This window comes from Talpa occidentalis, unplaced genomic scaffold (genome assembly GCF_014898055.3).
Source record: "Talpa occidentalis isolate TD23 unplaced genomic scaffold, MPIMG_talOcc4v2.1 talOcc4.15, whole genome shotgun sequence".
NCBI classification, from domain to species: domain Eukaryota; kingdom Metazoa; phylum Chordata; class Mammalia; order Eulipotyphla; family Talpidae; genus Talpa; species Talpa occidentalis.
In genome coordinates this window covers 55,892,191-55,917,252 of record NW_023601543.1, presented here as the reverse complement: position 1 = coordinate 55,917,252, position 25,062 = coordinate 55,892,191, and the positions used below count along the sequence as shown (strand labels likewise).

The window sequence follows — 25,062 nt, the reverse complement described above, 5'->3', positions numbered from 1 at the left end:
TCTGCTTCCTACTGGTCAGACTTTTATTAGGTTTTTTCCTAATAAAAGGTCTGGAATAAACTAGAAATGGCCCTGCCATGCTCCGGGAACATGGAACCCAAGGAAGTAGGCATCTCAGTCAATGCAACTTCGATACCGCCATACTTCCAATTATTTTCCTGACATTTTGCTTCCAAATGGAAAGTGGTAGTGGTGGTGGAGTTCTGACAAATGGCCTTGAGCCTTCCTATGGGTCACATTCTGAATAAGAATTATGAGCAGAAGAGCAATTTACACTGAGTTCAGATGTCCACAAAGTGGTAAATTGGGCCTTTGAGGTTGCCATGGAAACCCTATTTGCTTATGAAATAAAATGGGTAAGTGCAGGAGGGAAAAGTGATTCCAGGAATTTGATTAGAAAACCAGCCTAGTGGTACTTGGAAGAAGAAAGAGTAGGCTTTGGAACAACATCTCTCCATTTATTTTAGTACTTTTAAGAGATTATTGACTATCCTTGCAAATAAATACTAAAGTTTGCCAGCCTATATTATGTCCTCTTTTTTTTTTCCAGTCAGTCTATTCTCTTTCCCAGAAAGTTACACAGAGAATACAATCAATGACACTGCCATTGGTTTGTGCTCAGTGTCAAAAACTCTTATGTGTTGTAGGTGGTGAGTTACTTAGAAGGCAAGCTTATATCAGAAGGACAGTGTAACAGAGTGAAAGTCAGACAGATCTGACTTCAGATACTGGATCCACCACTTAGTCTGTAACCCTGGGCAACTTGGCCCTCTCAACTGGTAAAGAAAAGAACAGTGATATCTCCTTTGTAGAGTTAAGGATTAGAGAGACACTTTTATGATGATGATGATGATGATTACCACCACTGTTATTACTATTATTGACTATATGAAAGAGAGATGCACCACCCTTGTAAGAAACTCTGAGAGGCTACTTGATTTCCATACTGAAAATACAGGAAGGCACCAAGATGTTCTGGATAAGGTGGGGGGCAGGTCCATCTTCAGACATTCTGAAGCTAAATGCTGAAAATCTCTAAGCTGTATTAAAAAATAAAAAATCACCTTTTTTTGATCCAGTTCGTGGTCAACCTCCTCCTCTCCCAGGCCAATTTCTGCCATCTCGGGTTGATCCTTCAACTTGTTTAGCAGCTCTGCCTTGGCCACAGAAATGTTGTAATAAGTTGAGTGAGAGGTAGGGATCCCTGGGGCCCCCTGAGGAGGCGAGACATGCTGAAACTCTTGTCTGTGGAAACAAACAATGACCAGTTGAGCATCTCTGTGGAGAGGTAACTGACCTTCCTGCTTCTTAATTTCTTCATCTGTAAAATGGGACCCTGATTCACAAAAGTGTTTTATTTCATTTTTTAAAATTGTCTTATATCATTGTTAATTTTTGTATAGTAACTGGTTTCTTCCCTCAAGTGTAGGAGCTTTAAAATAAGAAAATAATGGATGGAGCAGCACTGTTCAAATGTAAACAGGCCACACGAAGGCCTGTTTAGAAGCCAAGTCAAGGCCATCTTCAGGAGCTCAGAAGGCTATTTCTAAGCTCCTCACTTCCACAGCTACAGCAATTGCTCTAGAAATAATTTGGTTGGGTCATGAACACCCCCACTAAAGTCCAGAAACTGGCAATTCCCTAAAGTGTTCTGGGCTTCCGACCATTAACGAGTGATTTCCCTTGGTTTATGGCTTTAGTATATGCAGCCCAAAGGAGGGGTTAGGTTGCAGGGATGTAGCTGAGACCTTGGCTATCTGTTCTCCAAGTCTGGTGGTGCCCCTCCTATTCATCACAGACATCCTGGCTCTGTCTAGCCTGCTTGCTTACAAAGGCACCCTATGGCTTTCCTGTACACTAGTCATTTCATGGTGCCACTCTCGATTGAAATGCCCCCTCCCCCACTGAAGGTCTCCCACAGCAAAGAGGATACCCATGACCTCAGCAGGAGTCAACATGTTGAAGGCTGGGGTTAGCAGCACTGCCAGGGACATGTCACAGCCACCATATCTCCCATCAACTCTTCAGAGACTGCCTGCAGTGTGGCAAGCCTGAAGCCTGAGGAGTGACACCCCACTTCTGGCTTATCACCAATGGTCCAGCTACTCTATGGTTGCAGAATAAAGTGCATGGGGGGAAAGGGACTAGTGGCACCCAGGGTTTTGACAAGCCTAGCAGCAGACCCTGTTGCCTTGGGTTCACCATAACCCGCAGGGTTGAGGTGCTGCTTCTCAGAGCCCCAGCCCATGAACGAGAACTGCTCCTCAGGAAAGAAGTAGCTCTGGCTCCATGCTGGCTTGGGTCTGGACTCTTCTGCCATCAAGGTTTCTGGTCTGGCATGAGGAAGAGAATAAAGAGAAATGCTTCAATATCAGCTTTTAGCGATGGAGGGGCAAATAATTCTGTCCGTGGTTTATGCAAGATGGGGGCTCACCCCCACTACATCCTTGTGGCCTACCACAACCCTCACCTTCCATTTCTTTGTCACTCCCCCTTTGCTAACCACCAGCTGTTTGAAAGGAAAAAAAAATAGGAGAAACTCATTAGTCATTTTTGCAGCTATTTGAAGCTCTTAGATAAAGGTCAAAAATAATGGTTAAAAGGCGCCATAGCTATTTACTGATTCATGCTATGCTGTCTCCTGATTCATGACACAAAAGAAACGGGCATGTCAATATCCCTCATCCCAGACATTCATTTTACATGTAGGATTTTAAGCTAATAAATGAACTGATAGACTCTGCTAGCTAACACTAATATGGTGTTTACTATGCCCCAGAAGGTGTCCTAAGATGTGTGTGGAAGTGTGAGAGTGTGTGTATAAATGTAGATATAAAAGTTAAAGCTAATGACAACCATTTTACAGGTAAGGAGCATGGGGTACTGAGAAGTAAAGTGAATTTTCCAAGGTTACTTGACAGCAGAACTGTGATTTAGAGCTGCTTTTAGTCACTATGCTATACTGCCAAAGGGACGACTTGGCATCATATTAAACTTTGCATATAAGCAATTTTCTGGCTGGACTGTAGTACAGAAGAAAGAATATTCTGGAAGGAATATGAATGCCTGAAACTGAGGGAGTTCCCATCTACAAGAAGAATATCTAGGGCATGTGTGAGAGGTCTGAGTCAGAATGTGCAGAAAGTACACAACATTTTTTTTTTCATTAAAAAAAGGATGTGGGGCCTCCCCAGTGGTGTAGCGGGTTGAGCGCAGTGCTGTGCAGCTGTCTGCTACCTCTGCAGCATGGGTTCAATTCCCTGCCGGCCAGGGAGATATCCACATGGCGTGGCAGACCTCTCTTGCCTCTCCCGCTGTTCCCCTCAGCAGTCCTGCCTCTCCCACTGATCCCCTCAGCAGTGTTTTTGGTCCGTCTGCCTGTTCTGCTCCCTGCTCTGTCTTTGGTGAATTCTCTCACCGTCCCACGCCTCTGGCCTGTACCCCAGTTTTTGTATAAATAAATAAATCTTAAATAAAGGGTGTGGCTTAAATAATACCTTACACTTGGAATTCATATTTGTTTTAAAATGTTAGAACATGATTCCCAAATTCATGTCATAAAAAAAAAATAAAAGACTCGTTTCCAACAACAAAATTAAAGATGGGGGCTGTATGTCACTTTTATCTCAATAAAATTAGAAAAAAAATAAATTAAGAAAAGGATGTAGTAATTAGGGATGCAGTGTCCCAGAATAAACACAACTGTATTATATTAGGCATTATGGTCTAGACTCTTTTCCTTATAATCTCCATTAATAGGGCAGGAGTTATGAGAGAGATCTGTGAGAACATAATCTGGCTTTGGTAATGAACATTGAAGTAAAAATCAGAATACTAAGAGGAAGTGCAGAGTCCATAAATCAAGTTATACCTGTACTTGAATCAAAGTTATTAGACTGAACCAACACTCAAGGATTCCACTAACTTGCTTCTATATTTTGTAACTGAAGAGTATGTGGGTTATGGACAGTACTCCAGTTTGGTTGAATAACTTTGATACAAGTACAGGTATAACTTGGCTGAAATTAGGATATATGTAATATATAAATAGGCTATATAGTATATAGGATATATATTATATGTAATATATAGGATATATGTCATATAATATATAATATAGGATATACTATATATCACACACATGTATATAATATAGGATATACATAGTATATAGTATGTTATATATGTATATAGAATATAGAATATACAAGATTTATAGTGTATATGATATACGATATATTACATATAGCCTATATTACATATAATATATGTATCCTACATACACAGTATTGCTGACTCAAAATAATACACATCTACTTATCCCTAACACTATTCTTCCTTACAAAATCTTGAAATCATTTCCTACTAATTAGAGTCCTATACTCTCCAAGTGTCTGGTACAGGATCTTCTTGAGGATCGCAGAGATCCTGTGATGATTGTGAGGGCACAGTGAGCTAAGTAACCTGGGTCTGGCTACCTGTGATCTTGTACAAGCTAAGTAACCTGGGTCTGGCTACCTGTGATCTTGTACAAGTGACTATTTCTCCATGACTTGCTTTTATCGTCCAAAAACATGGATGAGACTAATGGTATTTAATTCATAAATTTGTTGTGGAGATTAAATCAATCAGCACACAAAAGTGCTTAGAACAATGCTTGGCACATAGTAAACAGGCCAAAACTATTAGCTATGTTGAGAATGATGCTGTTTCTTAACTCTCCATCCCTCAAAGACGCATCTATAATTGATTTTTATAGCCACAAGTCAGGATTCTATGGAAACAAATGTTTCCCTTTGCTTCCCATAGTCATTAAAAAAACAATCTCAAGCACAGGTTACAAGACCTCCAGTAGTAACAATTTCCTTTTCTTTTCCTTGACCACCAGACCCAGGTGAATGGTGGTGCATAAAAAAAAGGAGGAAGGGCCAGGAGCCTGAAAGTGTTAAGGCTTATCCTGTCACTACTGCCTCTGGTACACATTGCCCTCTGGGAGACAGGAGGCGTTTGGAAAGGTCTGACTTACTGTTAGAACAAGATCTCTCTGAGAGAGTTTGCCTAGGATGGCCAAAATGTGTGGGTCTTCGAGTCAGACTCTTCTGGCTTTGAATCTCTGCTATGCAATTCAGACTGAGCTAATTTCTCATTTCCCTCAGTTTCTCATTTCCCTTTGTTTCCTCATCTGCCAAATGGGAACAGTAGTGGCCCACAGAACTGTTGGTAGGATGAATGAAATAATGAATATAAAATACTATCAGTGTCTGGCATATAGAAAGTGCTTAATACATGTTTATTCATTCTTCTGAAATAGTAAGTGCCAACTATAGAGTGGGTTACATTCTCTAATTGCTGTGATAGGTAACAATTGGAGTTGCTTTCTATAGAACTTTCCTAGTTACAATAACAATGCTTCCCAGCTATTGATAGATGGACAAATAGCTTGAGAAGAAGCCACCAGGCATCTGATATGGAGAGTCTCACAGCTTCTGGCAGCCAGGTCCGACAAGTGCTGTGCTTGTGGCACCTTGGTCTGGAAAACTTTTCAGTTAGCTCCAAGTAGCTCAGCAATGGATTTGTCTATCAGTAAAAGACATGCTAAGAAGGGACTGACTCCTAATAGCAACAAATCTCACGCAAGTTTCTTCTCTACAGGGATTTAGAGAAAGCATCTAGGGAACAGACACCTGCATCTACCCCCACCCACAGCACAGTGTGATGTGCTCTGTGTAGAGGACTGGCGGAGTTGAAAGGCTAAACTCTTGCTTTGGAGCCAGGAGGGCAACCCTGCATGGCAGGCATGCAGATGAACACTGGCACGGTCAGGGGAAAGGCAGTCCCTGGCCATACTATTCCCGCTTTGGCCTCCGTGACCACCTATTGCCCACTGAGGCCAATGCAGAGAGGCTGGGAAAACAAGGGTGGGGTGATGGAGAAAGTGGAAGAAGAAAAGAATGTCCTTAAATGTCGTAAGGAATGACCAGGGCATTAAGCAGACAACCCCAGGAACAAATTGGATGCTGGGGGTGAAGAGTGTAGAAGTTCCAGGAAGGACCGGAGCAGAGGCAGGTCAGGCTGTGAGCTGGCCTCTGTCTCTTGAGAGCAAGGACACAATAAGGCAGGAAGGAGCCAGAGCAAGGCTGCTGGACCACACAGGCAGCACTGGTTTAATGTCCCTGGCCCATGGGGCTACAAACAGATGCATACCTTAAAGACAAGCTGAGAAATAATACAATATTCTGCTAATGGTATTTGGGAATAAGAACATCAACAACTACCACATAGTGAGCACCACTATGTAGTAGGCATGGGGGGTACACCATTCACATAGATTATGTTCATGTTCCCTACAACCATGTGAAATAAGTAGCATCATACCCATTGTCCAGGTGGGGAAACTGAGGATGGGAAGTTTAATTGACCGGGCCTACGTCATACAGCTGGAAAATGGTGAGGTGGAATTTGATCTCATGCTGCTTGCTTCTTCAAGGACATTATGTCTTTCATAAGCACTTACGTGGGGGAATTGGTGGCCTCTTGCTCTGATGTCCTCCAAAGCCTGCCAACGCCATAGTAGCCAGGGGGCTGAGTGTTCTCAGGTGCCGATCCTAAGTATTCCCTTCTTGGGGGCAGAAAATCACTGGAATGGAGAGCAAAGGACTCTTGCTCTGCTGGGAGACTTTGTGAGCCCTGCCTTGAGGCCTCTGGGTGTCCAAAGCCCAGGGGTTGCGGCTGCTCCAGGGCCTCCTCGGGATTGAGGGTGCAGGAGCCAGTGGTTTCTGAACTGAAATACTGGGGTGGCAGCTCCTCCTCCCCAATCTCCTCCTCTTCTGCCCCTTCTTCTTCCTCCTCCTCCTCCTCTTCCTCTTCTTCCTCTTCCTGCTGCTGTTGCTGCTGCTGCTGCTGTTGCTGCTGCTGCTGCTGCTGGGCTGCCCGGAAGAGCCTGTACTTCTCCCAGTTGGGAGGAGGAGGCCGAGGAGGAGGAAAGGCCTTCTTCCTGGCTCCCAGAGTATCCAGCTGGGTCTCCTCAACTTTGGTAAAGAGCTCCCTCCGATGCTGCCCCCAGGCCTGGGAGCTCTGGGGCTCCAGGCTGATGTGGCTCTCAGAGAAGGCTCTGCTGCGCAGGGGGCGGGGTATGGAGGCCAAGGAGCCCCCCTCCTCATAAACTGAAGTTTCCTCTGTTTGTTTCAAGGAGTGCTTGAAGTCTCCGAGGAGGTCAAGAGAAGAAACTGCTCGGTAACTTGACAAGTCTAACGTCGGGTTCTCAAGGCTAGGATGGAAGGGGGTTGTCCATGAAAAGTTAGCCTTAGAATGAGGCATTTCCCTGAAAAACAGTAAATGAGGGTTGTGTAAAACAAGGGAGTTACAGTTTTTGAATGCCTGTATTTTGGGTATAATTTATGTAAAATTTCAAACTTCCACAGAACAATACATGTAGTAAAAACATGTAATAATAATAATAGTGATACTAATATATAATATTATAGCTACCACTTACTGAGTATGTACTAAATGTCACATACTATTTTAAGTGCTTTCCATGTCTTTTATTTAATCCTCACGATGAACCTAGGATGTAGTAGCTTTATAAATGTCCTGGTTTTACAGCTGGGGAAAATGAGGTACCAGCAGGTTCAATAACTTGCTCAGGGTCATAAACCTAGTAAATTGTAGAGGTAGGATTTAAACCTGGGCACTCAAGCTCCAAAATCTGCACACACAGAGTAGCCCAGTCTTTCTGTAGCACCCAGATTAAATGTGATGTGTTCTAGGGCTCACAAGCCTGGTTATCCTGCTTCATCTCTTCTTTTTGTTTGCTTGGTTTTTAATCATGAAAAACTTCAAATATTTGGAACATACAGAGATATCTGTAATAAATATTCATGATCCTACCTATCACCCAGAATTAGCACATTTTAATACTTTACTTCAATGTCTCATGAATCTTTTTAAAAAATAAAGTAATACCCTTTGTTTTACTCCCCGTTTCCATTTCCTTGCTGCCTCTATAGATGCAAGCTGTATCAGCAATTTGATATGTATGCTTTCTATCCATGTTATTTTACTTGCACCAAAAAACATCAATCAGGCCATTCAAAAATATCTGCTATATTGGAATTTAAATATCACCTTCTAATGAAATTCCAGTCAGAACATGAATTTCATTCTCAACAGGAATTCTAAACTATATTTAACTACAGAACATTCTTTATTAACTTGCAAAATGAGGCAGGATATAATACTAAAGAATATTTGCTGCAGAAAAAATAGGAGACTCTAAGGGATTAAGTATATCATCAAGCAATAGTAATTAAAACCGTGTGTTACTGATGAATGGGACAGAACAGACAGTCCAGAAACAGATAAAACTATCTATATAATTGGCTTCCATAACAAGGAGATTATTTAATAATTTTTTTGAAATAATAGCAGAGCAGTGTTATTTGTAGATACACCATCTATTACATATCAAAATAAATTCCAATTTCAAGAATTAAGGGTATGTGCATGTATGTATGGGTCTGTACAAATTATACATATATGTATTTATATATAATACAAAAAATTTAGAAAATTAAAAAGCTTATCAGTAGCGAGGTGAGACAAAAATGTCTTGGATGAAAATATCCAAGGACAAGGAGTCCAGATTAATTTGAATATGTATACAAATATGTATTAAAAAGTCAAACTTCTGTATACTAAAGTGTGACCAAGTCAAAGGACCTGTCTTTAGCTTCAGAGTAAAAAGAGTTAAGCCCTAAACCAGAATATCTGGTTTCCTGCTGTAATTTGTGAGCAATCAGTATCATGCTAAGTACTGCCTAGTGACAGGAAATTCCAGCAGTTCAATTAAATCATCAGAAAGAACACTCATTTAATAGTCACATTGAAGACTGAGAATATTTCTTTAAAAACTATACATATATATTATATAAGTGTATATATATATATATATATATATATATATATATATTATACAAACACTCAGATGGAATGGAAAGTAAAATCCCCTTTACTTCCTTCATCTGCAGTCACCATCCTGGCTAGGTTATCATGCACATGGATCAGAAATTTATATTCACACATCCCCATTCTCTTCTTCTCTGGGCCTTAGCCTACCTAGAGTTCCTTAAGATTGTAACAATATCTTTGTGTGTCAACTGTTTCTTCTGGCATTTCCCCCTCAGATGACAAATGCTATATCAGACAAGGAAGCTTTTCCTCACCACCTTATCTGAAATAGAGAAGACTTATCCTTAATATTCCTTTTCTATTTTGCTCTTTCTCAGAGCATACACCCCACCCTGAAACTATATCACATACCTATATTAACTTGTTTATTCTGTGCTCCATTCTCAAACTAAAACATAAGCTCCATAAGGACAGGGATCTTTTGTGTCTCATCCATCTGGAACATAATGTCTGCCACGTAGTAGGTATTCAATAAATATTTGTTTGTAAATTAATTAATTTCCCAAATAAAAAATACAAAGTCATGAAACTCATATAATAAAAAGTTGAATTAAAGGTAAAAATTAAGAAACAAGACAAAGAAGGGTACTATAATACTAGATTTGAACACAGGATGAAGATCTAACTACCCTGAATCTTTAATGTACTAAATAACACAGCAACAAAATTCATAAAGTAAAATCTAGGTAGAAAAAAGGTAGAAAAAAAGCAGAAACAAAATGGGAGATTATTCAGTTGATGACAGATATGACAGTTAAACACTAAAATCAAGGAAAAATCTATTTTTAAAATACACTAAAAAGAGACTATTCTTTATTTTTTATTTTTTTAAAGATTCATTTATTTTTATTTACTTATTTATACATGCACTGGGTACAGTCAGAAGCGTGGGAGGGTGAGAGAATTCACCAGAGCCAGAGCGGGGAGCAGAGCAGGGAGCAGAGCAGGCAGAAGGACCGAAGCACACTGCTGAGGGGAGCAGCGGGCTGCAGGAGAGGTCTGCGCGCCATGTGGGACCCTCCTCCAGTGGCCGGGGAGTAGCCGGGGATTGAACCGGCACTGCAGAGGCTGCAGGCAGCTTCGCAACCCAGTGCTCAACCGCTGTGCCACCGGGGAGGTCCTAGAATGTTTTTTAAGGAAAAAAAAAAAAACAACAACTCAAAACTGATTACAGAAGAATGAGAAATCTAAATTCAATAGTTTGCATAGGAGAAAATACTGATAAATTTGACAAAATATTAGCACATTCATATGGTCTTATGTTTGTTCTACCAGCCTTTAAGGAACAGACAACCCCAGGACTATTTATACTTCCTAGTCTAGAGAATAAAAGAATCCTGCATAACAGCCACACCACAACACAAAAGCTACAACTTATGTAAAAGAAAACTAGAGACCATACTCCTCTAAGACACCGGTGCAAAACTCTTACCATTTTTGGCATTTAAAAACAAACATTAACTAATATGTGGGATATAGAGTAAACTAAGGGTCAGATGAACACCCTTTTAAAAACTAAACCTTGATAGCTGACTACAGAACTGAAGCACCCAGAAGGGAGTGGTGGGGGAAGAATGTGTGGAGGAAGGATGAGGGCAAAGAGGGAGGGAAGCACAATGGTCTATGCTGGTGAACTATGGGTGATTTGGTGGTGGGTGCTCTATGGTGGCAATACCTGAAGGGAGTATCCTAAAATTACCCTGATTAATGATTGTTTAATTGAAAAGAAAAAAATTCTGTATCCCTAGTTATGGAATCTACCCTTCTTCCGGATGTATCATGTTTAATAGTTACTTATATGACCTTCTAGAAATTACATATAGAGTATATATAATGTATGTATATGCATATAGAAATAAATATGCATCTTTTTCTCAATAGATGATAGATAGATGCATATATGTAAGTGCATTTATGTATAGGTATATATGCACATGAAATATAAATTTAGTGATTACTGAAATAATTATCAAATGAAACAAATTCTCCTTAAAAATGAAAACAAATATTAGGACATTAGTACATAGAAGAAATTTGTTAATAAACTACAAGCATTCATTGAAGGAGATACTCTATCTGAGATGGGTACATGATCCAAAAGGTTGGAAACCACTGGTCTGGGACAGCTCTTCCTAATAAAAGTGGCTTCTAATTAGAATTTCTATGAGAGGTTGTTTAAAATACAAGTTTATAGGTCCCACCACCAGAAATTGGGGTTTAGTTCCTCTGTAGTGGGGCCCAGGAATCTGCATTTTAACATTCCAAGGGATTCTAGTAAAAGTGGCTCAGGGCCATACTATGGAAGCAAAGGTCTGGGGTAAAAAGGAAGGGAGTGTTATGGTTTAGGGGTGGCATTTTGGGAGCAGAATTATTTGTCCCTCATAGGTTGATTTCCGATCTTTACATCCTGTCCTCCCACCCCTCACCACAAACTTTACTATCTTCTGTCCCTACGCTCTCTCCCCTTCCCCACCTTCATCTTTAATCTAGATGTTAATAAAATTCAGGTAGGGGCAGCATACTCACTAAAGATCCTAGTTGGGCCAAGGTCCTGCAGTTGTAGTTAGACGAACCCTCCTCCCTGATAGTCATCAACTTTCCCAGTCTTTCCTTTTTCTTAGCCACTGCACAGCAAAGGCAGAGCCAGACAGAACAGTGTCAGAGAGACTTGGCTCTGAAACCCAGCAAAATTTAAAAATCTGACTCCGTAACTCAAAAGCTACATGGCCTTGAGCAAAGTATTTCAGTTTCAGTAAAATATCTATCTTACAAAGTTGCTGTGAGAATTAACTATAAAAATAGGCCCTAGAGCTGATGCTGGGTAAATGGCGAGGTGATTAATAGGTGACAGAACTATGTTTATTGTTCGAGTGCAATTCTTCACTCCGGGCCAGTGTGGATCAGTGTGCAAGTTATGCGCCTTCGCTGCTGTAAGCTTCAGCCTCGCTCCTCGTTGGACTGTCTGCCCCCTGGTTACTGCTCAACCTGCTCACTCAAGAAGCCAGGAGACCTCAGGCTCAGTAGTCCCATGGTTGCCTAGCAAAGAGGGCCTAGCTAACCAAGGATTTTGACCCTGGGCTCACTCACTCGTTCTCATCTACTAAAAAGGGAGAGGAAGGGCCTCCTTGGAGGCACAAGGGGTTGTCTCAGCACTATGAAGCTATCACCGTCCACTGCAGCATGAGTTCGATCCCTGGCCAGGGAGCTACCCACATGGTGCAGCAGACCTCTCCTGACTCGCCCGCTGTTCCCCTCAGCAGTGTATTTCAGTCAGTCTGCCTGTTCTGCTCCCCACTCTGTCTCTGGTGAATCCTCTCACCCTCCGCACCTCTGGTCAGTACCCCAGTTCTTGTATGCATAAATAAACACAATAAATCTTAAAAAAAATAAAAAGGGAGAGGCAATAAAAGGCAAGTTTAGGCTTAAGAGCAGCAAGAAGATCAAAAGGACTAGATAGTCTGAGTTGTCTTATTTAAATATTGCCCACTTCTGTCAACCTTACAGAATTTACCTGTAATTAGACAACTCCAGAATCTGTTGGAAGAAAAGAACATGCTCCTCTGGGGACACAGAGTGCTCCAGCTCATGGTACAGTGACCAAAGTGGAGGTACCGAGCCCTAGCAAGGTGCCCTGGAAATTGCTGTTCTTTTCATCAATCCTATTGCTGAAAGCACCATCCTGTTACTTATGCAGCCTGTGTAGGACCAGCTTGAGCCCTGAGGAGTCACTTCCATCAGGGGAGTAGAAGGAGACAGGAGTTTAGAAAGGGAAACACTACCTTCAATGCCATCAGCTGGTCCAATAACTTGGGTCATTCCAAGTCTTTAACAAGTATTTCCCTGGGCCTGGTGACCAGATCAGAGGTGGGGGACAAAACTGATATAGCCCCTGCCTGCCTGACACTAACAGCTGGAGCAAAATGATGCCTCGGAGACTTCCACTGACATGTGTCAGGCTCAAGCCAAGGGTATTGGCCTCTAGAGGTCCTATTTTCAAAGGGTTCCTCTATGCACAGAATGTACAACTTCGCTCTGGGGCCAAGTAAGGATTCTTCTCTGGAATAGAGGACAAGGAGACTCGTGAAAGGAATAAAGCTAAGCTTTTTAACTTCTTACTATGTTTTAGGCACTGTTTTAGGCACTTACATGTACACACATCTACTAATCTTCCAATCAGCTCATAGGAATATAGTAGATACCATTATTGCCAGTTGTTGGATGAGCATCCTGCAGGCCGGAAAGGGTAATTTCCCCAGCTAGTAAGAAACAGTAGTGTTCAGACTGGAACTTGCCTTATCTGCCTCCAAGGGACAGTCCCACTGAAGCAATAACTCCTGGGGTGGGGAAAAGGTGTTTGCACTACATTCATTCCTAGGTGTCCGGGAAGACTTGAACTCCATGCTGAAGAACAGGGAGGAAACATGGTGGCTAGGTTTGCGAAGGGGCTTTGTTGACACCAGCAGGAGACCCTATCTCCAAAATAAAAACAAACTGCCTGCCAAGTCTTGAGCTGTTCTTCTCTTTTCCTTTGGCACAGGTTGTCTTTTCTTCTGAGGAATAGATTTTTCCCTTTTGTTATAATCTTTTCCTTATTTTTTTTTTTTTGGCCTAATAGTAATTCAAAATGAAAACCAATTATTTGCAGAGACTGAAAATCTCCTGCCTCCTCCTCAGCCCTTTTGAAGTTTTCTTGTTGGGAAATTTTATTTTTAAACTCATTACAATAGCTTGGCATTCCAGGATCTCAGCAGCAAGAGTGCACAGGTCCATCCCCTCTCCCCTTTCCCTTTCCTCAGCAGCCAAAAGATAAGACCGGGCCAAAAGAAACAGCCACTCCCAGGTTATTGCTGAAGGAAATACTTGCAAGATCCAGGAAGTGAGACATAAGGAGGCCACACAGGGAGGGGAGAAGGGCCCAGAGAGGCTGTTGTTGCCACCCCTCTGCCTCTGGGTCCACAGAGGAATAATTAGCCTCTCAACAATAAATCCAAGTGGCAGGACTTGCCCAGAGCCTTCTATACTCCCCAGGAGGCAGGTGCAAAGTATCTTTTTAAGAAATCAGAGAAGTCCTTGCATTTTGGGGGTTGTCCTGGGTGAAGCTTTGTTCCCTCTTTCCAATGACCTCAACTTGGAATTTCTAAGAAGGGCTTCCCAGTACTCCTGTGGCCCTTACATCATGCCACAGACAGGGGGCGAAGGGGTGGTAATGATCTCTCTTGTTTACTAAGTGTCTGTGTGTCTAGCACAAGGCTGAACAATAGACAGACTTGATCTCACTTAACCCTTGAGACAATATCCTGGCATGGATATCCTCTTTTTCATGTTAGAAATAAGGCCCCCAAAGATTAAAAAGCTGAATACAAAGAGAGTGAGTGGCCAAGACAAAGTTCCAGCAATGGTCAATCTGATTCCAATGCCCATGTTTTTGTCAGTATAATATAATGCCTCTCCAATGTTCCCATAACCTTCTCAGGAGATTTAATAAAGGAAATTTTAGGGATATATAACACACTGCTAAGGCATCAGAAGGGTTTGATATCCACAAGAAGCATTTAGTTGAGGATCAGGCTGGCCCAGGTTATTAAGAAACATATCTGCATCAGAATCACCTGGAGGGCTTATTAAAACACAGGTTGCTGGGCTCCACCCCTAGAATTTCTGATGTATGAGGTCTGGGATAGGGTGGAGAATTTTTATTTTTAACAATTTTCCAGATGATGATTGTACTGCTGAGTTGGGAACACCCTTTGAGATCCACTAATCAGTGATTATCTTCTAGGTTTCCAACTCACCGGGGTACCTTAAGAGAGATAAATTCATTAAGGAAAAGCTCTCAAAACAATATGCATTTTATTTAACTATATACATACCACTCGTGTTAAGTGGATTATAAAATCAAATAATGGGCATATTGGAGCTCCAGGATGCTCTGGGAGTCCTGATACTATTTAAGGAAATTTGGTGCCCTATCATGGTTAAGCAATGGACAGGTCAAGAGGAGAGAGAAAGTTTTGTCTATTTGAGTCCTCATGTGCAGCATACATTAAGGTACTGGATTTCAAAGACCCAGAATACAATAGACTAGATTTCATACCAAAGTCCATTAAGAACATGATTCTTCCTTGGATACTCAGAAAGGCACTCTGGGTGTTCAATTCTGAATGATAATTATTATCATAGAGTAGTACTTTGGTGTGTATGTATTTAACATTTAAGATTTTAACCCTTTGAGAGTGACCCTGAAGATATATAAAATGTAGTAACTGGCCTTTCTGCAAAGAGTGTGAATTTCACTTGCAAGGCATTATAATACTGGTTTGTAGAGCAAGTCACCTGGCAAAGTAGGGATCCTTAGTCAAACCCTTGGTGCTCCTATGGCTTGATGGGCCTCTGTTGTTGTATACAGCTGCAGTAACCATGGTAGAGAAAAAATGTGCTTCTTTGTGAAAAATGGCACTGAAATGCCAACTAGTGCTGGTGATGTGGTGAAGAGAAACACAAAGTTCTTAAGAAGAAAATTCTGAGCCAGATAATAAAATGTTTACTGGGGGAGCGGGGTGTTCTATGTAGTGGTGGTCATGACAAATTTGGATATTCATATAGATCTAGTGATGTACCCCCCCTCAGAAAAAAAAATGTCATAGTTCCTATAGATAAAGAGCTGTGCTAGTTGTTGGATAATTCTAGAAAACCAAATTCTAGCTAATAGGCACGTCTGGTAAGTAACATGGTTATTGATATGGGATTCATCCAAGCCTTTGATCTTTAACTTCCCAGGTCTAAATTAAACCAGTGTGGGCTGATTCTTCTTTAGATTTTCTTTTTTATTATAAATTCCAGCAACTTGACATGTTTCCAAATAACACCATATGAATTTAACTGCAGCTATTTACATTTTGCCAGATGCCTTTCTGAATTTTCTTTTTGCATGGCTACTATCAGATTCAACATGTGATTTAAGATTTACCTTTTTTTTTGGTTAATATTGCAAATACCCATTTCTGTGCAAAACCCAAGATTTGTATACCTGTCACTGTTAAAGGCTATATTTTCTTCCATCATGATGATATATTAGATTGATAAACCTTTTCCAGGATTATAAATTACATCACTGTGGACTTCTTTAAATAAATTGTTTTTGTCATTTTAGGTTATTTCCTTGGGAATCTGAACAGTTTTGTGACTCTTGTCACATATATTTATATTTCTAGACCATTATCCAGGAAAACTGAACTACTTTACACTGTTCCCAGAAACACATATTGTTTTTTCTTGGTCTTGCCAAGACAGGGTTTTATAATTTCTATTTATCATTCTCATTAATTGTTGACAGTTTAATAGGAACATTGTGATACTTGTAAGTTGTTTTTATTTGCATCTTCTTAATTGCTAGAGAGGCTGTACTTTTCTATGCAGTCATTTTACTGCCTTGATTTCCTCAACTGTAAATTGCCTGTTCATTTTCCTTGTCCTTTTACGAAGCTGAATCTGAAAGCTGACCTTCTATAGCTGCAACCATTCTTTATACTTTTTGGACATTATCCTGTTATCAGCAATGCTGATCCCAGACATTTTTCTCATTCTGTTTTTTACCTTTTTATACATTTTGTTGTACAAAGTTCCTCCCTCCCCCACCAATTTTTATACATTTGAAATCATCCATCTTGTCTCTCATGATGTCCTAAATTTAACAGACACAAATTTATCTCCCATATATAGCTGGAGTAAATATGCTATTCCACTAGTCTGCTTTTTATTTTTTTAAGATTTATTTATTTATTTATACAGGCACTGGGTACAGTCAGAAGCGCAGGAGGGTGAAAGGATTCACCAGAGCCAGAGCGGGAAGCAGAACAGACAGACTGATGAAATACACTGCTGAGGGGAGCAACGGGTGGCAGGAGAGGTCTGCGCACCTTGTGGGACCCTCACCGGTGGCCGGGATCGAACCGGCGCTGTAGAGGCTGCAGGCAGCTTCACAGCCCAGCGCTCAACCGCTGCACCACCAGGGGAGGCCCTAGTCTGCTTTTTAAAATATACTACAGAGTAGTGTATGTGCTATGGATCTAAATTAATTATTCTCCATACCAACACTTAAAATCCCAAACATTTATTAAAGGAATAATGATCACCTTCCCCAGTTCAGGCTCACTTCCAGTATGCCCTTTATTCTTTGAATAGCTTGAATCTGTTTCTCAAATCTCTCTCTTTGGAATGCACTATCATATGATTTTGATAATTGTCACTTTATGACAGTCTTTAAAATCTGATAGGGTAAGTCAACCATCATTAACTTTTTAAATAAACTTATTCTTTGGTGTTCTTGCCCACTTAATCTTCCAGATAAATTTTACTATGAATGTGACAACTTCCATAAGTATCTCATAGTGATTCTAATTAGTAGTGTATTATTTATATAGTAACTTGGGAGTATTGTAATCATGACTATTTCAGTCTTCCCAAGTTGAAGCAAAGAATAGATATGAATTTATTCATGTATTTATTTCTCCCATTAGAGTTTTATAATTTTCCTTGGATCAGTTTTGTGTGCCCAGGATTAAATTAATACCCAACCAAGTACTTAAATTTATTTTGATATACTTTTGACAAATCCTTCTGTGCCTCTGAAGGTTGTATTCTTCTTAGGTGGCAAAGGCTTCCTGAAAAGTATAATCTTTCTAATGAAATGAGATTTAGATCTGAATTATCCATTTGATTTTACCCAATCATTAAATAGGAAATGTGCACTGTATATTCCACACTCTGCTATATTGTGGCATGACAGATGGAAGAAAGAGAACCTTAGGCTGAATGCTGAAAAACCTGGGTAGTGGTCTAGCTTCATCACGTGCATGTCATAGAACCACAAAAGTAATGGGCTCTGGAGTCAGGCATCTGACCTTGGGCAAATAACTTATAATCTGTCTGTGAGTCCATTTCCTCATCTGTAAAACTGGGTCCATAAATGGCAACTATGTCATGAGGTCATGATAAAAAATAAATAACTTAATTCATATGAAATGCATGCAGCAAATCCTGACACATAATAAACACTTACCAAATCTTAGCTATTAAACACTTTGTTGTTATTAATAATAGTATACTACCCTTCCTGAATTTCAGTTTCCTTATCAATCAAATGGGAAAAATAAGGCTTAAGCTCACAGGGATGTTGTGAGAATTAACTATAGCCATACATATAAAAAATGCCCTACACATTCCAAAAGTCTGTGCAGAGAGGAAAAATGGAAAAGCTCACAAGAGCCAATCATAAGTACAGAAAACCAAAAGAGATCACCCAGAAAATAATTTCCTCAGGCTTTTATCATCACACTTTAGTAGCTTTTTCTCCCGCCAGACCTACTCACCAATTTCCCCCTCCTGCTAATATTAAAATGCCTTTGCATTCTCTGCACACAAGCCAAATAACAGTGGAGGTAGACAACCAAGAGTGTAACTACCTGGAATTAAAATTCATTGCAGGCTTCCAAGCACAAGGAGAAGCTCAAGAGCATACATTTGATTTTCCCACCTACACTTATCATTCAGGTTGTGATAGAAATGACATAAAAAAAGTTAAAAATATGTGTGTGTCAGGTGGGAAAGGGAAGCAGAAACTCCTTCAGGATTTCTCTTCTTAAATGTCATCTGTACCCTTGACCTTTCCTAGGTCTTTTCATTTTCCCTGAGATCATAAACTGCGATCTGCCACCTCTATCTCAGGATCAATACTCTTTCCCATTCCACTGACCCCTGCTTTCTGTTTTTAAACATAAACCGGTTTCCCAAATCCTGATCAAATCTTCATTTATACCAGTGGTTCTCATATTTAAATGCATCAGAACTGCCAGGAGAGATTGTTAAAACACAGATCATTGGGCCACATCCCAGTTTGGGATTCAGGTCTGAGTGGGACCTTAGAATTTGCATTTCTAACAAGAAACTCTTAGGGCACTAGGACCACATTTTGAGAACCACTAACTTAAACCCCATAGCCCCCTCTAACTACCCCATTTCTTTCCTCCCTTTCCCTAGCCAACTTCTTTTAAATAATTTTTTAATGTTTAAACATCTTTTAAAACATCCTTTTTAAAAAAAATATTTTTCAGGCCTCTCTGAGGTGGTGCGAGGGGTTAAGCACCGCATTATAAAGCAATTCACAGCCTCTGCAGCAGCTCGAGTTTGATCCCCTGCCAGCCAGGGAACAACCCACATGGTGAAGCAGTCCTCTCCTGTCTTGCCCACTGCTCCCCTCAGCAGTGTATTTCAGTTAGTCTGCCTGTTCTGTTCCCCACTCTCTCTCTGATGAATCCTCTCACCCACCCCCCCTCCCCGTATCTCTGGCCTGTACCCCAGCTCTTGTATGCATAAATAAATAAATCTTTAAAAATATTTTTTCAAATCACACTGAAACACATATTATATTAAAATTAATGAAGAGAAACTCAAAACTTTCTACATTGCTATTGAAAATGTAAAATGGTACATATAGCTGCTTTGAAAAACAGGCAGATCCTCAAAAAGTTAATAGAGTTAATACGTGGCCAAAAAATTCTGCTCCAATGTATGTGTCCAAAATAATTGAAAACATATGTCTACACAAAAATCTGCACATGAATGGGCATGGCAGCATTATTCACAATAAGCAGCTAAGCAGTGCAAACAACCCAAATGCCCAGTGATGGATAAAGAGAATGTTGTCTGTCCACACAGTGGAATATTATTTGGATAAAAAGGGAATGAAATGAAATGCTGATACATCTACAATATGGATGAACTGGTAAAGCATGCTAAGTGAAAGACGCCAGACACAAAGGCCACATATCATGTGACACTATGTGTGTGTGTGTGTATATGTGTGTGTGTATATATATATATATATATATATATATATATATGAAGAATAGGCAAATCCATTGTGACAGAAAGTAGGTCAGTGGTTGTTTGAGGCTGAAGGCAGAAACAGGCAGTGACAGAAAATGGCCACAAGGGATCCTTTCTGCAATATGGACATGTTCTAAAATTGGATCGTGGTGATGATTGTCCAGCATTGTAAATTTACCAAAAGTCATTTAATTATATACTTAAAATGTGTGCATTTATGTGTAAAGCTGCATGCATTTCTTTTCTTTGCATCCTTCTTGTAGACCATTATGTCACCTACTTTCTATGTCCACCATTTTATTTAGTTTGCTTTCTTGGTGGACAGTTGTGATTATAAACTGTCTAAGCCAGTAGCAGCTGTCTCGTCGTTACTTCCTGGGATGGTGTGCTGACCTACTTTTCCTACCAGTTGAGCTCCTTGCCCCTTCAGTTTCCTTTGCTGGCTCTTCTTCCTCACCCTGACCTCTGGCAGTAGGAACTACAAGCCTCCTCCAAAGAATCCACTGTCTCCCTCATTAACTCCAAATTCAGCCCATCCCAATTCAATCTTCTCATCTCCACCAAACCATCTCCTCTGCTCATCTCCCCAGCTATGTCCATGGCTTTCTCCAAGTTCTTGGGTCTCAGAGCTACTTTTGTCTTCCTTCTTTCCCAAGATCCAGTCACCAATTTCTCTCTACTTCTCCCTCAAAAGGTGTAATGTATCTGTGAGCAAATAATCTGAACAGACCAACCATTCATATGAGAAGCAGTGCAAATATTCAATAAACACGTGAAGCATTCAAACTAGAACAATCAAAGCAAGCAGATTAAAACTGTAATAGGTACCATTTCCACCTATCACATCAGATAAAGAAAATGTTCCCTGATGGCAAAATTTGGGGGGAACTGGTATGCTCATATATACCTAACACAGTATAAAATGCATCCTAGGAAAGCAGTTTGGTGAAATCTGCCAAGAAGAATAAGAATGTTCATATTCTTTTGGCAAGTAAACTCAACTCCAGATAATTGTTTTTAATGAGATAATTCAAAATGAGAAAAAGGTTATAGCTACTAATTTTTTTTTCTGCAGCATTACTTTATAATAGTAAGAAATTGAAAACAATCTAATTATCCAACAATTTGGGAATGATTAAGTAAATTAGAGCACATTAAGCTGGTGAAATATTATGCAGACATTAAATGTTATAACTATAGCAACATGAAAAATTGTTTACCAAGTAATGCTCAGTGGGAACAAAAGAATCAGGACACACAGAATCACATCTACATAGTTAATATAGCAGTGCCTCCCAAATCTCTACCTATAGATAATAGAAAGCAGAGAGATGAAAACAATCAGGGTGTCCGGGTGGTAGGAATAAGGCTATTTTTTTTCTGTTTTTAATTTCCTGTAATTTTGTTTTCACAATGAATAAATAGCCCCTTCTCCCTCGCAATAGTACACATACTCATCTATCCCTTCTGTTCCATTCCTATTGCACCTCCACCTTCCCCATCTGGAGCCACACACTTTCATGCCTGGATCACTGCCCCTAATTAGTTTAAAAACCATCTAGGCTGCGAATATTGCCAAGTCACCTAAAATGCCACACTTATCTTGTCACTTAGCTGACCACTAACCTTTAATTGCTTCCGTGTTCTTATGTAGTTTTCAAGGTGTATATAGCACTTCATTACTCACTCTTTTTCTCTACTATCACTTTTATTGTTGCTGCTACTGCTGCTGTTACTCTTGCTCTTCTTTCTCTTCCTCCTCCTCCACTTCCTCCTCATCATCATCATAACCATCCTTTATACCAGATTTTGTTCTAAATGTTTTTCATATATTAACTCATTTAATCTTTACAACTACCACAGGAGGTAGGTACTCTTATACCCTATTTTACAAATAAAGAATCTGATGGGTCATGTGAAAGAGAAAGAAGGGTGAAAAACAGAGGGGGTGGGGTAAGAGGAAGCCACTTGCTAAGCTCACACAGCTAGACAATAGAAGAACATGGATTTGAACACAGGCAGCCTGATTCAAAGGCCAGAACTCTCAACCAGTGGGGATTATCCCTCTAACATACTCTGCTTAATTTCCCCTTTGAGCTTTTCTGCCTGTAGGTTCCAATCTCCACTTTTCTTGGCCACTAATGAAGATAAATAGGGCACAATAATATTTATCATCCATTGGCCCCAATCCATGTGCCAGCCACTTGTTTAAACCTTGCATTTAACACTTTTCATCATATAACAACTTGGCTGAGTAAACGAAAACTGGGTTCAATCCTGGCTTCTCTCTTTAGTAGTTCTTGGGTTCTTTATCTGAGTCAGTGGTTCTAAAAGGCAGTGATCCCAGGACCAGCTGCCTCAGTATCACCCAGGGAGATTGTTAGAAATGCAGAGTTTTGCGCCCCACTCCCTATCTACTGAATCACAGTCTCTGGGAGTTGTGGTTTGACCAGCCTTCCAGGTGTTTCTGATGCATACTCAAGCTTGAGAACCATTACTCTAGTAATAACAATACTACCTGACAGTTGGGGTAAAACATAACATAGTATGTGTAACTTAGCTTGTGGCCCATAGGTTATTTTTGGGAATGGTAATTTATTATTACTGCTACTTAACTTTGTGTGGGTTAGTCTTCCTTGCTCAAGCTGTGGGTGGTTAGGTACTGTGCTTCCAGATGTTCATTCTGTAATATTCTCGGCCTGCCGGAAAAAGACAGTCCCTACACTAGGCTTTAAATGAAATCCTCTGAGGGCCTCCCCGGTGGCGCAGCGGTTGAGCGCTGGGTTGCAAACCTGCCCGCGGCCTCTGCAGCACCGGTTCGATCCCTGGCTGCTCCCCGGCCACCGGAGGAGGGTCCCACATGGAGCGCAGACCTCTCCTGCTGCCCGCTGCTCCCCTCAGCAGTGTACTTCGGTCCTTCTGCCTGCTCTGCTCCCCGCTCTGGCTCTGGTGAATTCTCTCACCCTCCCACACTTCTGACTGTACCCAGTGCTTGTATAAATAAATAAATAAAAATAAAATCTTTAAAAAAAAAAAAATGAAATCCTCTGACTTCACTGGCTGATTGGTGAGAGAACCATTTCAGAGAAGCACTATACTGAAAGGCTGCCTGGGTCTATCAACTTACTAGTTATGAGACTTAAAGCAAACAGTTATCTGTGTGTGCTTCAATTTCTCTCTATATCAAATGAAGGATCTAGTAGTACCCACCCCTTAAGGTTTTGGTGAATTGCTTTGAATGGCATCTAGAACAGAGTGCTGTGCTGAAGAAATTGTAGTTAGCATTATAATATTAGAGTCATTTTGTTTCTTCATTTAACAAGCAAATGATAAGTTCCTCTTGAACAACTCCTCTTTGTCACAGAGACTCAGGCTATCACTAAGGTGTGGTTTTCTCTTAAAGGTCTCATTCAGATCTGGGGCACTCAGCAGATCCACTAGACTGAAATGATTTTTCCAAGGATATGGTACATATTAGTCCACAGTAGTGGTGTCAAGGCCAGCCATAGCATCCCACAGCATCCCCACCCAGGCCTTAGATCTCTGAGTGACCCCCATGGAGGATTTTCTTAGGGATCCTAATAGAAGCATAAACTTTGCAGCCAAACAAACCTGGGTCCAAATCCTGGTCCCATCATTTACTAGCTGTGTGAACCCAGGTAAGTTATATCCTTATGAACCTAACTTATGAAATATGCAGTAGAAATGATCTGTGGTGGAGAATAAATAAGTTATAGGGCCTCCCTGGTGGCGCAAGTGGTTAAGATGCAACCTATGAAGCTATCCACAGCAACTGCAGCATGAATTTGATCCCTGGCCAGGGACAACCCACATGGCACAGCAGACCTTTCCTGATTTGCCCACTGCTCCCCTTAGCAGTGTATTTCAGTCAATCTGCCTGTTCTGCTCCCCACTCTGTCTTTGGTGAACCCTCTCACCCCCACACCTCTGGCCTGTACCCCAGTTCTTGTATGCATAAATAAATAAATCTTTAAACAAACAAATAAATAAATAAATAAAGTTATAGGGGTAAAAAGATCCAGCCCAGTGACTGATGTGTAGTAGATCATCAATAAATGTTGGGTTCTTCCCTTGTCAATAAGAAACAAAATGAGAGTTTCCTAGACTCTGGAGTCAAAAGAAAGCCAAATCACAGGAGAATAATGCAACCAAATCACAGGGGAATAATGGAGACCCCTCCCCAAAGAACCCTGGACTCATCAGGGGTCAGGAGACTCTGATTCTGGTCCTCTCCCTTGGTACCCCCCAGAGGTACAGCTTAGATGTCCATTCTGTAATATTCTCTGCCTGCCCAGAAAGGAAGAGGCTTCTTCCTTGTCCCTGCTTCATTCCTGGAGTTTGAGTTAAAGAATCAATATAATTCAGGGGCCTCTTGTATAATATGTCCTGGAGAAAGAATGACTGAAAAAGTATATCAAGGAGTTTCATAAAAAAGGCTCCCGCCAGGCTGACAGAGAACAGCCCAGAGAAGGTAACTGCTCCCTCGCAGTCACCAGTGGCAGGCAGGCTGCTCTGTAGGGAACATGTGTGCTGGGCACCATGGTGCTTGCACTACTGGAGCAGATGCTCCACTCTTGGCATTTTTATCCCTCAGTGGTGTGCCCAAGCAAAGCTTTCCCTTTTTGCCTCAGCAAATTGTGTCATTTATTAAAATGCCCTTGCTGTCTGCATTCTTTTATCCCACCATTAACAGCATCTGCCCCTGCGCTTTTAATGAGCAAACCTTAAATTCTGCACAAGCTCTAGAAAAAGGAAGGGGGCAGAACTCAAGAAACAAGCACCCCCAACAGCTCTGAGGCAGAGGCACAGCAGTGCTGGTCGATCTTACCTCCTTTCTGCCCTGTCTACCTGTGCAGGGCTGCTGGGAACAGTGGCTTAGCTCACGCCTTCTTCGTTATGTATGTGGCATGGTCTGGTCGTTATGTCTTTGTGCCTAGGCAGGCCTGCCTTGGGTCTCTGAGCTGATGGCACGGTGTCCCACAACTCTGCCTGACGACACATATCCCAAATGTCCTAATGCTCAATTTGGTTTGTAGCCCAGCTGTCTGAGGGCAGGCTGGATTACAGCTATGAAACCCTTTGTACAGACACCAGATTGGTTTCCTCAAAGGAAACTGAGTAAACAGAAGATCTTAACAATTTCCATAGAAGCATCAGAGGCACCAACTCACCCCAAATCCCTGAGTG

General features: G+C 40.9%; 1 protein-coding gene across 1 annotated transcript in view; it reads right to left on the bottom strand.

Moving 5' to 3' along the window:
• Positions 1-25,062, bottom strand: part of SHROOM4 (shroom family member 4) — a 191,883-nt gene that overhangs the window by 8,772 nt on the left and 158,049 nt on the right. Inside the window, 2 exon segments of the mRNA XM_037511668.2 lie at positions 1,065-1,245; positions 6,515-7,321. Coding sequence (XP_037367565.1) covers positions 1,065-1,245; positions 6,515-7,321 — 988 coding nt within the window.